This window comes from Sander lucioperca, chromosome 4 (assembly GCF_008315115.2).
Source record: "Sander lucioperca isolate FBNREF2018 chromosome 4, SLUC_FBN_1.2, whole genome shotgun sequence".
Classification (NCBI taxonomy): Eukaryota; Metazoa; Chordata; class Actinopteri; order Perciformes; family Percidae; genus Sander; species Sander lucioperca.
The window spans coordinates 30,699,237-30,713,027 of NC_050176.1; the positions used below are offsets into that span (position 1 = coordinate 30,699,237).

A 13,791-nucleotide genomic window follows, 5' to 3' on the forward strand; every position below is an offset into this window, starting at 1 on the left:
GGCAGTTAGAGTATGGCTTTATTAGTGCAAGTATCAAAATCCTGTGCAATTCTAATCTTTTTCATATACTTTATGGGCGTTACAAATAGTGCACTTTTTACAGGTTATGTTGGTATAATTAGACTCAATACTGTATGTAATCTTGAAGTCTAACATCTCACTTTAAAGTTGTGTTGATCAGTTTGTTCTAACCCCTCTTGAAAATCCTCTTTGCGTCCACACCTTCATAGTTGTAGCTCTGTTGACGAAAGATTATGTCAGATACGATTATTATATAACTTCATAGTTTCTGCATCTGGCTGAATTATCAAGAGGGTTTACTCTGACTAATAATGAAATTCTAACATATGGAAATCGGTATAAGATTTATACATCAGATTTTGACTGGTATATGTGTATTTAAGTCATATTACAGTATTTTGTAACAATAAAGAATACCCTGTATCCCAACTACCAGCACCTTCTATAACAGCTTCCCAAGTATTTGATATAAAATGTGGATTTTTGGTGGGCTAATTTGTATGTACATAAATTCACCCCACCTGTATAAGTTCATCTCCTTGGACGATTCTGGTTGTTGTCAGTTGCTTTCCGTTGTCCTTTCTGCTGAAGATCCCCTTCAACATGTCTCCCTCCATGGTCCATGAGCCCTGCGGGTTGAAACATGAAAGTTATTTCATAACATGAATGCTAGGTGGGAAAGGTTTGGCAGAAGGTTGACTGTTTGATGGCTGGTACTGTTCGTGGTAGTGAGTTAAAATCAACTGGGCACAAGGATTACCACAATAAAAGTCTAAAGTCAAGCCGTGAACTAACAAATTTCTTTGCAGCTCAAAGGTTCAAAGTCTTGTGATTGAAATACCCAGCACATCTCTAAGTATTTAGAACTAAACAACTGATTACACTAAATGACTAAAATTCTGATAATTGGAGACAAACTTGAGTCTGTTCTCGTAAAGGTCAGTTTCTGAGTAATTATAAAGTGTAATGATAGAAAAGGTGCTTACTGATAGTTCTGTCCCATCTGCAAGGCTGTAGTCAAAGGTGACCCCCAGGGTGAAGTCTATTTCCAGAGTGCGGAAACTGCTGCTCTCCTTGACATGAAACTTGTCTCCAGTCTGTTGGATGGTTATCTTGAGATTGTCGTGAGCAGCCAGCTTTCTCTTCACCATGTTAATTCCTATTAACAGACACATTGAAATGTGTTCAATAGGCTCTGAACAATCAGAGGAAGTTTGTCAGGATTTAATCACTTTTTAAGCACATGTAGTTCCTTTGTTTTTGTTATTTATAGAGGGTAAGTAGGTACAAAAGCCAAATCACAAATATGTTCAGTAGGCCATTGTGCCGCCAAGTGTTTTCACGTGAGACTCCAGTATTTGTTTCAGTCTTCTATGTAAGCGTTTCAGAACTATTAACTAATAACTTGTTACTGCACATATTTTTTTAAAGCTCATAAATAAAACAAAACATTCGCACGAATTATCAGTTTGCTGCATAACTGACATTTTGACTTAGAAACAACTATCTTGATTAAATTAAAACTGTATCAGTGCTTTATCAACTGCATTATCAGAGCTTGATTATATTGTGGTCATCTTATTACACAGAGAGTAGACATGATAATGCACTGTGATTTTTCGACCAATGCATCAAATTCCACACTTTAAAAAATATGCTACTCAGCATTTTATCAGCTCAGTTTGACATCACTCACCCATTTGTTCCATGAATTTCTCATAGTTATCATTGCGATCAATTTTCCAGTTGCCGTCGAAGGTCATGGTGGCTGTGTGGGTGAGCTGGATGATTGTGCAGCGAGCAGTGTCTTACTCAAAGTCTGCCCCTCCTTTTAAACCACACACCCTCCTATCTCATCGTCTAATCTCAATGCTGATGTGGCCGTTTAAAGCTCATGTGTTCTTAAGGCAATATCCACAGCTGCAGCTGATTGGGCAATGCCATTGTCCTGAACTGAACCGTGCATACCCAATAAACCATACCATATGATACTGTATACTTTTTGAATAACAGTCGTTAACAATAGTTGACATCCTGTTTTACTTGTCTCTCTGTTTGCAAAGGGTGTTGGTCATAACTTAAAAATTGATTCAGTGCAGAACTGCAGTAACTAAGCAGGCAGCTACTAACTGTAAATTAAAATATAAATGTAACTTTAAACACAAATATGTTTTTAATGTCTTATGTTTTGGTCACTGTATGTTTAGCTAAGACCAAAAAAAAAAATAACTAAACAAACCTGAACCTGTTGAAGCATATGTGAACACAGTTTTTCCACTACTTTGAATTTGACCGTCTCTGATGTAATTTTGCTCTTATCACTTAGCCAAGTACAAATACAGCTGTGATCATTATGGTTGATAATGCATATCCAATGATACCTTTGACCTTAATCTGACCATTGTTGATAAAAGAGACCTCTGATATTTAAAGTTAATATTAAACTGGCACACTCATTGCATGTAACACTAAATTAAATATGATGTATTTTATAGTTTTTCTAGGTAAACATAAAGCTTATGCGAATGACAAAATTATCTGTGTAGTGTGTGTGTGTGTGTGTGTGTGTGTGTGTGTGTGTGTGTGTGTGTGTGTGTGTGTGTGTGTGTGTGTGTGTTTGAGTTTGGGAGTATTCTGTATACCGTATTTAAGTTCTATTTGGGACAACAGAATGATGTGAACACAATCTACTGACTCCAAACTAACTGGAGTGTCAAAAAATGTCAATAAAGTATTTATCTTAAATGGGCAGAGAGGTAAGGCAGCAAAAATGCAAATGAAAAGGTTTTTCTTTTTTAACATCCCTACCAAGTCTTAAAACATGCACAACATGTAAATTCTCTTTCTTATCTCAGTTTCCTCTCATCTGGCTAGCCTGACATGGTCATACTCAGATCACTGAAAACAAAAAAACTTGGATCAACTTAAAAAAATGTAAGTAATCGATCACACGAAATAGTTGACATTGACTCAAAGTAAATAATTTTATTTAGTTTAACCTGAAAAGTTTAACTCCAAGCAACCACCTTTTAAAGGTTGGGTCAAACTAATTATTTATACATCCGAGTAAATTAATTATTTTAGGTTGCCTCAAATAAAAAACCAACAGTTGTCATTATTTCAAACGTATAGTAAATCAAATTTGAAAAAAATGATTTTAATACATTTTGATCAATGACTACTCAGAACACTTTCCTTTATAACACATTTATATTTATTGTTTAGTAAATTGATAACATTTAACATCTGTTTCAAATGTATTAAGAGAAACAGTCTGCTTCAGCTGAACACCCGAAACGAGACTATTGATGTCATCAGAAGACAAATCATGGAGCTGTGATTAGTAGCACAACTCCTAAGACATCATGCAGTACCTATGGTGAATTTACCGGGACATACATTTTATAATTCAGGTGTGAGCCTTACGGTAAAGATCCATTTGTCCAACACAACTGAAGCGCGGTGTCGCAACGTCATACATCCATGGTTGATGCGCCACGCCCCTGACCGGCAGCTGATTGGACGAACGCGTGTCGTGGGTTTGGCTTCTCGAGAATTTCAACAGATCTAATAAAATTGCTCTGATCAAATGAATAAATTCAGTTTAATGTCCCGCTGCCAATTTATATTGTATCCATATAAAAAAAATGGATTCAAGAAAAATACACATTAAACGAACAACAGCAATGTTAGACTTTTTTCAGTGATTCTAGTCAGAAGCGAACTTCCCGACCTCGAATGTTGTGGGCGGGGCTAAGTTCGGCTGGCATCCAGGCTAATAAGTGGCTCAAGAGATCTTTGCCTGACCTTCACTTCCACCTCAATGAATCTGTCTCTTATCACACAAAAGACCTTTTTAGTATGACTGCTGTGATGAAATTGACAGGTAAGCTTGAGACATACTTGATCAAGCCCTGTTTGTAGCTAATCTTTAACACAATTATATCCCACAAAGTGTTATCCTTGTTGTATCAGCTACATAATAACATGGTCTATAAATGGAGATAACACACTGCAGTGAGTGTATGTGTATAAAACCTGTTGCACTCTGTGGATTCCAACATTTTACAAACTGTGAAGATTTCTTCGTAGCATCGATCCAAGCATAAGGGGTTTTGGGGTAGAACAAGGTTAGAAGCAATTGAGTAAGGCAATAATCGTTAACTGCTCCAAGATGCTCTGTGGCCATTAGATCAGATTGTGGTTGAATTGAGAACATATTACCCATTTGTTTTAGGGTTATTTTTAAGATTGTTTTGAGTACTACAGCTCTTCTTGGCTAGGCTCCAGGTTACATTTCAGAATTATTTTCTATTTAGTGACCTGTGCCCAGCCTGAGGTCCTCAAACAAAGACCTGCTCCAACTGTCTGAGTATGAACACCTAGGGCCTTTCTGAAAAGAGAAAACTTATAATACAGGGTAGCCTCTGGAAGGGAGGGGGGGGGGTTTGAAGAATACATCAAAACAGACAATACGCTGTAGCTAACACAAGGCTGAGCTAACACCACAAAGGCCTTATTCACAGCTGATTCTTGTCACTCATCATGGTAGAAAACGCACAGGTGTATTTAATAGGCTCGTTCGAGATGAGCCAGATCTGTGCAGAATCGATCGAATCGGCGATCGCCGCCCAATGCATGCGTCCGACTTGATCCCATAGACAGTATATAAGAATGGACCAACAGATCCCGTTGCTCTGGACGGAGACCAGTGAAAGCCATTAGAAGCACTTTTCCGGTGAGTGCTGAGCGTTACTGCACAGCCTCCAACTGAGAGAAACGATGTAAATGTGACGTTTTTATAAAAATAGGCTAACGATTGTGTCATAACCACGCGACTTACTGTCGCATAGTAGAGGAATTACCATATAGTACAGGAGAAGCTCGCAGGCAGTTTCGACTCACATTAGCTGTTTAAGTTTAATTACTAATGTTAACTAGCATTTTAGTTAGCAATAATTAGCCTGTGTCCATGTTATCTCCTTACATATACCTACGCTCTCCGTCTCTGCAAGATTGGGAATTATTGAGATTTCTCTTGGCACCGCTACCAGAAGACTTACAACTTTCAGACACGTTGCTCACATCACATTTACATTGTTTCTCTCAGTTGGAGGCTGCGCAGTAACGCTCGGCGCTCACCGGAAAAGTGCTTATAATATAAGGTGACCAGATTTCTGAGACAAAATCCGGGGACATTTTCAACTCAGAAGCATAAATACCTCAAAAACAGGTAATGTTTTTATCTTTGTAAACTTAAAACGGGGACACTGCCCCAGGGACGTCACTAGACCTAGAGCTGCTTGTGCCCCAACAAGCCCCCCTAGGGGGGTCCATGGGCATGCTCCCCTGTAAGAAAATTGTGTCTATTTTAACATTTAAATGCATCAATCTGGTGCACTTTGAAAAGAAATTCAGAGGTTAGACTTGATTATTCTTATCTATGGATGGAAATATTTGTGCTGTAGCCTGAACTATTTTGCACTTCAGAATTTTAACCATGCATACACAGGTGAAATAGTTTTTTTTTTATCCTAATCACCCCTGCTGCTACTTCATACTTGTACTCCACTACACCTCAGAGGGAAATTATGTAATGTTTACTGCACTACATTTATCTGACAGCTTTAGCTTTATTGCTTCACACTGGGCTTGTTTCTGCAGCAGCTCATTGAGTATCGCATACAACTAAAACTATTAAGGAAATATTTTCCTTTGACATTGGTCCAGTATTACAACATCGCTGCAGTCGGCAACGGCGAAACAAGACAATTGTCCAGCTTGTATTTACGTTCATAAAAGTGCTTGTTTTGCCGCTGACAGCCTCAGATTAATATTATAAGTGTCAGACAACATTATGGAAAGGATTTCTAAGGAGGTCGACCTTTCTGTTAAAGAGTAAGATCCTTTTTTTAAACATAAAAAGTCCGCAAAATTGCATTCGCTAAACCCACCAGACTCCATGTAATAAACAGCAATTTTAGCATCGTAAAATATAGGCATTCTAAAACATCTCTGAGCTCTGAGCAGTGCTCGCTCTGGCTGTCTTGAGCCTGCGTGTATAGGGTGCACGACTATACGTTTGGTCAATGTTTTCTTTCTTTCATTCCAATTTCGGGTCTGTCAGTCACAGTGAAAATCGGGGACATTTCCGGGGACAGGTCACCGAAACCGGGGACTGTCCCGGAAACCGGGGACGTCTGGTCACCCTATTCTAATATCCTTCACTGGTCTCCGTCCAGAGCAACGGGAACTGTTGGTCCATTCTTATATACTGTCTATTATGGAGGGAATATTTATTCATAATTCAAATTGAAAGTCCAAAGAGAAAACGAAGCAAGACCCTCCCACCAGCCGTTGGGCCACGCCTCCTTATTTAAATTGACACCTGTCATTTCTAAATGAAAAGCTTAATGTTAAATCGAGATGTAAAAGGTGAATCTTAAAATGTCAATGTCAAATGTAAAACATAAAATTCAAAAGATAAAATGTCAAATTGAAAATTGAAAATTATAAAGGGGAAAGGCAAATTCAACCAATCACCATGACTTTGGTGCAACTCGCAATTTTGACCAATCACCGCAACTTTTGACCAATAACTGGAGTTTCCCGCGACTTCAACCAATCCCAGCAGTCCCACGTGCCAGACTTTGCATCAGTATGTGACTCTGATACATATTGTTTTGAGTAAACACTAATGTTGAAGAACCTGCCTACACATTCATTCTCTAAAATAAAATAAATGTTGTGTCAGGCGGATATGATATGAGTGACAGAAGAGTTTCAGAGTTTTCAGCAGCAGCAGTTTCATGTTTACAATCAGTCTGCATCTCAAAAGTCCAGTTTTCATTTTGCTGCAGCTCCAGAGAATGAGCTGAGATGCTGGGTGATGTACTTTTTATTCAGTGTGTAGTTCATCATTTGTATTTTTTTTTTTTTAACTTATATAAAAATCTATTTTGACTTATTTGCTCTTGTCTTGTTTGAATTTAATAGCAAGTATGTTTAACATTAAAACATGATTTATAAAAGGTTTGTATAAAGGCTTTAGGCTGCCCTACATGTTATTATAGGCCCAGTTTTATATGCAACATGACTATATGCAACATATATTTTATACAATATATGTAGGGGGTCCCTGATCCGTCTCTCTTTCAGTTAAGCGGTCCTTGGTTTAAAAAACGTTGAAGCCCCCTTTTCTAAATACATGAATGTATTGATGCTGATCCTGCACAGTGAGAGGAGACAGTATACCAGTGTTCTGAACCTATTCAGCTTGTGACCCTTTAAAATAAAGCAGCATGCTCTTGTGTCCTCTAATCACAAGGTTTTTAGTGTGGACATAGATGAGCCGTGTCCCCTCTCAGATAGCTTGATGTATTTGAAGGTTTTGTGGGAAAAGTAAACATGATTTTGTGCTACATTTCTTTTCTTTTTGTCCCCCTATTATGACTCAAAATTGTCTTGGGACCCCATGGGAATCACTACTGCATGTTGTGGTGCAGAAGGCCTGTCGGTGGCGTTGTGCACCTTAATGAAATTTGCAGTCCACCATCTGCAATTTAAAAGTACACAAATAAAGGTATTTGTTGTTTTAATTAAACATCAGTAACAGATAAACCTGAATATAAAAAAGTGATTTAAAAAACTGTAAGGACACTTAGGCTAGATTCAATTAATCTAAGATACTCTGGCCAATGAGTTTCTCAAATAAAATAAATCCTTAAAGCTGCACTGATCAATATTTTGTATTATTAACTATGGAAAAAATGACTAGGTATAATGAAAAAGGGGTCGCTCGTAGTGACAAACTAAACTGACAACGTCCAGGTCATTTCTTATGTTTCGTAGCCTACAACTTCACTCTCACTGCTCTCTTCAGCACAATTTCAGCAGCAAGCAGCTGTTTTAAGTGAAAAAAAGTTCTGATAAAGCCACCTAACCAGCACCAAATGACAGATAGAAACCGTTATAACTAGCATAGTTGAGCATTCGGCAGCTAAAAAGCCAGATATTGCTCTCATGAGTAGGCCTGTCGCGATAGTCAATACATGGACTTATCGCACGATATATGGAAATGAGCTTGGTAGCTTTTGCTGACGCAATATATTGCAATTGATAATTTGTAAAATTGAAAATAAAGATGTATTCATTTTGACATACAAATGAATGTTACCAACATTTTAATTGTAGATCGTCTGCTTTCTGTGTCGGAGGAAGAGGCGTGGCTCAGGCATATCATTAAAGGTGCAGTAGGTAAGACTTATAAAACTAACTTTCTGTCATATTTGCTGAAACTGACTCTATGTTCGAGTAGAACTACATGAAGCAGGTAATTTAAAAATAATTTAATTTAAAAAAACTGCACCACCTACAGCCTGCAGTGTGATTTGCAAAAATCCACCACTCCCTGTTCAGATGCACCAATCAGGGCCAGGGGGGTGTCTCATTGTGTGTCAGTCACTAGTCATGCACACGCATTCATTCTCCCTTGTGGGGGGAGGGGCTTAGGAGACCGTTTTGGGCTTTAGCAGAAAGGGGGGAGGGACTGAGAGGTTGTTGATGTTCAAATTTGTTGGCTAAGTCCTGGATCTTCCCAATCCTACCTACAGCACCTTTAAACCAAAACTACATGTATTAAAATCATAGGATTTATTAATTATTCCCAAAACAAAAAAGTAAACTGATAATTGATTTTTACCAAATAATTCAAGTTTGAAGCTGATTTGACAGTAACCAGTGTATATTCTAAAGCATTTCTTCTTCATAAAACTTTGAATTGCAGCTGTTTGAAAGGCTCTATGACACTAAATAAACCTGTTTGGTCTTAAAGTCTAAAGCTACATGAGACTCATAGTAAACCTGCAAAATGTCCCCGAAAGAAATGCTCCCGTGTTGTTAATTTAATTATTTTCTTTGGATGACCAACATATACCTCCAGACAAAAACCTATATTTAGTATATTATATTTAACATATAAAATAATTATATTTTTGGGGTTTAGGATGCAAATGAGTGTTTGTCCCCTGATTTCTGCATCAAACTATATTACACATGACTGTAGTGCAACTTAACATTTAAACAACAATAGACTAGCTCAACTTAACCAAATTGCCTCAACAGCAACTAACTGGGATTAATTAAAGAAAGCCACAAACAAGGTTCTGGTTTTATACTCACGGCAAACGAGCTCCCAACTTGTTACAACCGGCTCACAGGCCACAACAAAAGAGGGAGATGCACAGCAACGTAACAATAATAAAGTGACATTTATTAAATAATGATGCAAACAAGAGAACGATGAGGTGTGATTGTCAGTATCAGTGATGAATGAAGGTGTATGGATGTAATGGAGAATGTGAGGTGCATGTTGTCAGTAGTTAACAAAGGGAAAACTCAAACAGAGAGAAAACATGTTGGTGCGCAGTCAGGAGAATGCGGCCACCTGGGGCCTGTTTCACAAAACCAAGATAAGGGATTAAGCCGGGATTTATCAGTTATCCTGGATGATTTAAGCCTTGACTCGGTTTCACGAAAGTGGAGGCACATAAATCACCATGGAGAATTATTCTGTACAGCTAGCCTGCTCCCGACCAGGCTAACAGCCAGGATTTATTTAATCCTGGAGCCTTTTCTGATCACCCAGCAGTGGTTTTACCCTATTGTTATCAGCCTGGATTAAAATACAACAGGTGCATATTGCTGTTCATTTAAGTACTGTTATTATTTAAAGTTTTAAATTATAATTATTCATGTGACAGTCATTGTTACTGTTACATTGCTGTATGAAGACTGCTGTTCATATTGTTGTTAGAAGTATGATTAATATATTATGGCAGTTGTTGAGATAATTAGAAAAGGCTGATAACATTTCAAATGTGTTTTAAATGAAGTCTGTTACTAAGGGCAATACACACAACGCTATACATTTCTATAGTTGACCAATGCACCTCGAATTATTTTAGTTGATTAATTTTTGTTTTAATTCTTTAACAATAAGGATCATGTTTGTTCCTCTTCCATGTGCATTGTATTTGGCATTCTTAGCACACAAATTGTGTTGTCCAGTAAACTGGGACTATAATTTGGGAGGATTGTACAATTTAAAGAACATATCCTAATTGTACAATCCTCCCAAATTATAGTCTTAGCTCACTGGACCAGTAACTATCTAGTGATGTAGGCTACTGTACATTCATGTAACAACAGGGAGAGGACACCTCAATGGTTTTTGACCTTATATTTTGTTGGGGGGGAAATAACTGATGAATATACTCTGTTCCATTCATGTTTACAGTGTGCATGGACTGTATCATTTAATTATCTTTATAGTTAGATTTTAGAGTCCAATTTCTTCAGTGTCTTTATTTTCTATGTCCATATATACAAGGGTGCAAGGAATATAATATGTAGAGAAGGAAACTCGTCCTCTATAAAAAATTTAAAAAAAACGCGAGAAAAAGCATGGCTGATAATAGCGGACCGACTGAATGATAGTCTAAAAATATACATGTATGAACTACTGCTCTTAACTGAAACCATTCAATGAGTCACTTGTCATTTGCAAAAACGAACAGTTGTACACTTTGCATTAAAAGCGAGCAGTGGAAGTTAATATGACTTAGGTAATTTATATTTTAGCCCATTAAAGAGAGAGGGCGAAACAGAGTGAAAGAGATATTTACGCATCATACTTTGCGTTGTAGAAAATTGATCTTCATGGTAAATTTCCTGAGTAACATTATCTTCTGCTTACTTTTAAGGCAAAGAGTACAACTGTTAATTTGTGCAAATGATTAGTAGCCTGATCCTTGAATGGTATGATTATGACGGTTTCAATTTAGAGCAGTGGTCATGTATATTTTTAGGCTGCTTACACATTCAGTCAGTCCGTGATCGTCTGCTACGCTTTCTCTCGCTGTTTCATTACAGCGGCCGTGTTTCTTTTCTTTTTATACAAATAATGTGTTTCACGTGATTATACTTCCACAAGAAGCTGCTGCTCACTCTGTATAAAGTATGAACAATGCGTATTCTCCATTTTAGCATCAGTAAATCTGTGATCGACCTCGTGGTCTTTTGAGGAAAGCCGTGGACGCGAATCTATCTGAATTACTTCAGCCTGGCTCGACCTAGTCGCTCCTCCTCAGCCTGGCTTGGCCTTCGTGAAACGCAGCAAGCCAGGATGCACAGATGAGACTAGGTCAAGCCTCGCTTTATCAATTATCCTGGATTTATATATTCTGCTTTTGTGAAACAGGCCCCAGGTCTCGGGGCAGGCAGGGTTAAATAGTCTGGGAGGACCGGCCAGGTGATCACAGTCATCTCATTATCGCCTCCGCTACACCTGCAAATTAACAAGACAAACCACAGTACACATGTACGACAGGCCCAGGGCCGTCACACCAACAAACAGACATCATTTTTATGCATTTATTTTAAAAGATTATTTGTGTAGCTAGTGTTTGTGTGTATGCAGTAGTTATTATATAGTTGTGAGGACTAGTTTCAGTTTTCTCACATCGCCACAGGACTTTTTTGGGGGGTGGCGGCAAGAAGCTTGCGCATAGGTGAGGATTAAGGTGACGGTGTGGGTGCGCAGACCTCATTCCCACCATCTTCACTCCTACCAGATGGACCTCCAGTGCCATGAGGGAACCCATGACGACCTTCGTCTGGCAGGAGTTGCAGGGGGCTGCCGGTGGTCTGGTCAGTTGGACTCCGCCTGTGCCTGTCCCCAGGTGTAGGTCTTCGGGGTTTGCTCCCCTAGCCACTGTACCCTCCCAAGTTAACCCACGTGGCTGTGGGGTTGCCTTCTTCCGCCTTCCCAGCCGTTGTGGTGGTTCTCAGACCAACATCTTCCGCCTGCGCTGCCGTTGGGGTAGAGCTTAGATCGGCCCAAAAAATCAAGCCCGAACCTGCCCGAGCCCGAGCACGTTGCGTCCGAGCCCGGCCCGGCCTGGCCCGACACATTACCTGTAATTATGAGCCCGAGCCCGATTTAAACCCGACAATTTTTTAATACGTGGGCCACTGACATTTAGAATAATACAACAAGGACGAAGCATGTAAACTGCGCTGTTTGTTTAGAATGGAACAGATCGCCAAGTGGATCCGAATGAAGAAACGTAAAAAAAAAGAAACAATGATGAACAACATATTGTTGTCATTGCCCACGACTTGTTTAAACTTCTTCCATACCTCCGACTTTCCTCCACACTTGCTCAAAGTTAATTCTTCTGTTTTTCTTTTTTTCTTTACATCTTCAAGCTCCCGGTGTGATGCGTGCGAGAGGAGCAGACTCCGCGCATGACACGTGCTGCATTTTGTGACTGCAGCCTAACTTTTGTACACATTTGTTACTTTTATATAGCCTATATATATATATCATCCGACCCGAGGATGTGGCGGAAAATAACGGCTCGGGCTCGGGCCGAGAATCTAAACTCTACGTTGGGGTCTCACTATTTACCCATAGATGGGGCTATTTACCCATAACTGGGACAGTGGTTGACGGGCATCAGGGCGTTTCCACTCACCGATGGGCCTGCATGCCACGTCTCTGGGGCCCACTGCTGCTCCGAGATCCTGTACAACTTAGCCTGGAACCACAAGGGACCAGTTACCATGTGTGCCACGGGGAGGCGTGTACGAGATCTTGGCAGTGGAGAGGCTATGTACCGGCTGAGGAGGCTTACACACTCAGCTCCTCTTTTCGCCCCTGAAAACAAAGGGCTATCCGGTGGCAGTAGCTGAAAGCACAGAGTGGCAAGCAGAAGCAGCATGCACTAAGTACAGGCACTATACTCCAGCACTACTGCACTGACGCATCACACGCCCTGCGTGCAAATGCGCACACACACACACACACACACACACACACACACACACACACACAGACCCACACACACACACACACACACACACACACACACACACACACACACACACACACACACACACACACACACACACACACACACAGACCCACACACAGACCCACACACAGACCCACACACACACAAACACAGACAGACAGACAGACAGACAAACCTACCCACACACAGACAGATAGATCCACACACAGACAGACAGACAGACCCACACACAGACAGACAGATAGACCCACACACAGACAGACAGACACACCGACACACAGACAGACCCACCCACACACAGACAGACAGACAGACAGACCCACAGACAGACAGACAGACAGACCCATACAGACAGACAGGCAGACACTATACAAGTACAAATGCATTTTCTTTTCCTCAGCCAGGCAGAAGCTTTTTGTACCACTTCTTCTTCTTTGGCTTTTGCATTATCTGGCTCTGAAGATCTACCAGCTGGGACCTCATGGTGCTCTCGGTCCTGTCCCACTCCTGCTCTTTTTCCTGCTGAGTCAGCTTCAGGCTTTCTGTGGCCTGAAGGAGGGATGCCTTGTCCTCCTTCCACTGGTTGAGATTACTCTCCAGCTGCTGCTCAGCCTTCTTCAGAGCAGCCATGAGGTTCTTGTTGCTTTTGCCTGCATCTCCAGCTGGGCTCTATGGGAAGCCTGGGATCTTTCCAGTATCTCCTTTGCCTCCTCTGCCTGTTTTCGGAGAGTTTCCTCCATCTTGCTCAATTTATCCTTCAGCTCCTGAGCTTGAACCCTCTCAATCTCCAGATAGCTCTCCAACATCACGTTGGTGGTCTTACCTACCGCGAGCATCTGTCTCTCTTTACGAAGCTCGATCTTCTGAGTCTCCACATTGTTTTTAAGGGCCT

General features: G+C 40.1%; 1 protein-coding gene across 1 annotated transcript; it reads right to left on the reverse strand.

Moving 5' to 3' along the window:
• fabp2 (fatty acid binding protein 2, intestinal) lies at positions 1-1,905 on the reverse strand. The gene is made up of 4 exons (XM_031276779.2): positions 1,718-1,905; positions 1,008-1,180; positions 543-650; positions 1-238 (listed from the first exon to the last, which is right to left on the reverse strand). The coding sequence occupies exons 1-4, from the start codon at positions 1,782-1,784 to the stop codon at positions 188-190; spliced, it is 399 nt and encodes a 132-aa protein (XP_031132639.1). The 5' UTR covers positions 1,785-1,905; the 3' UTR covers positions 1-187.
• Between the last annotated feature and the right edge of the window lie 11,886 nt (positions 1,906-13,791).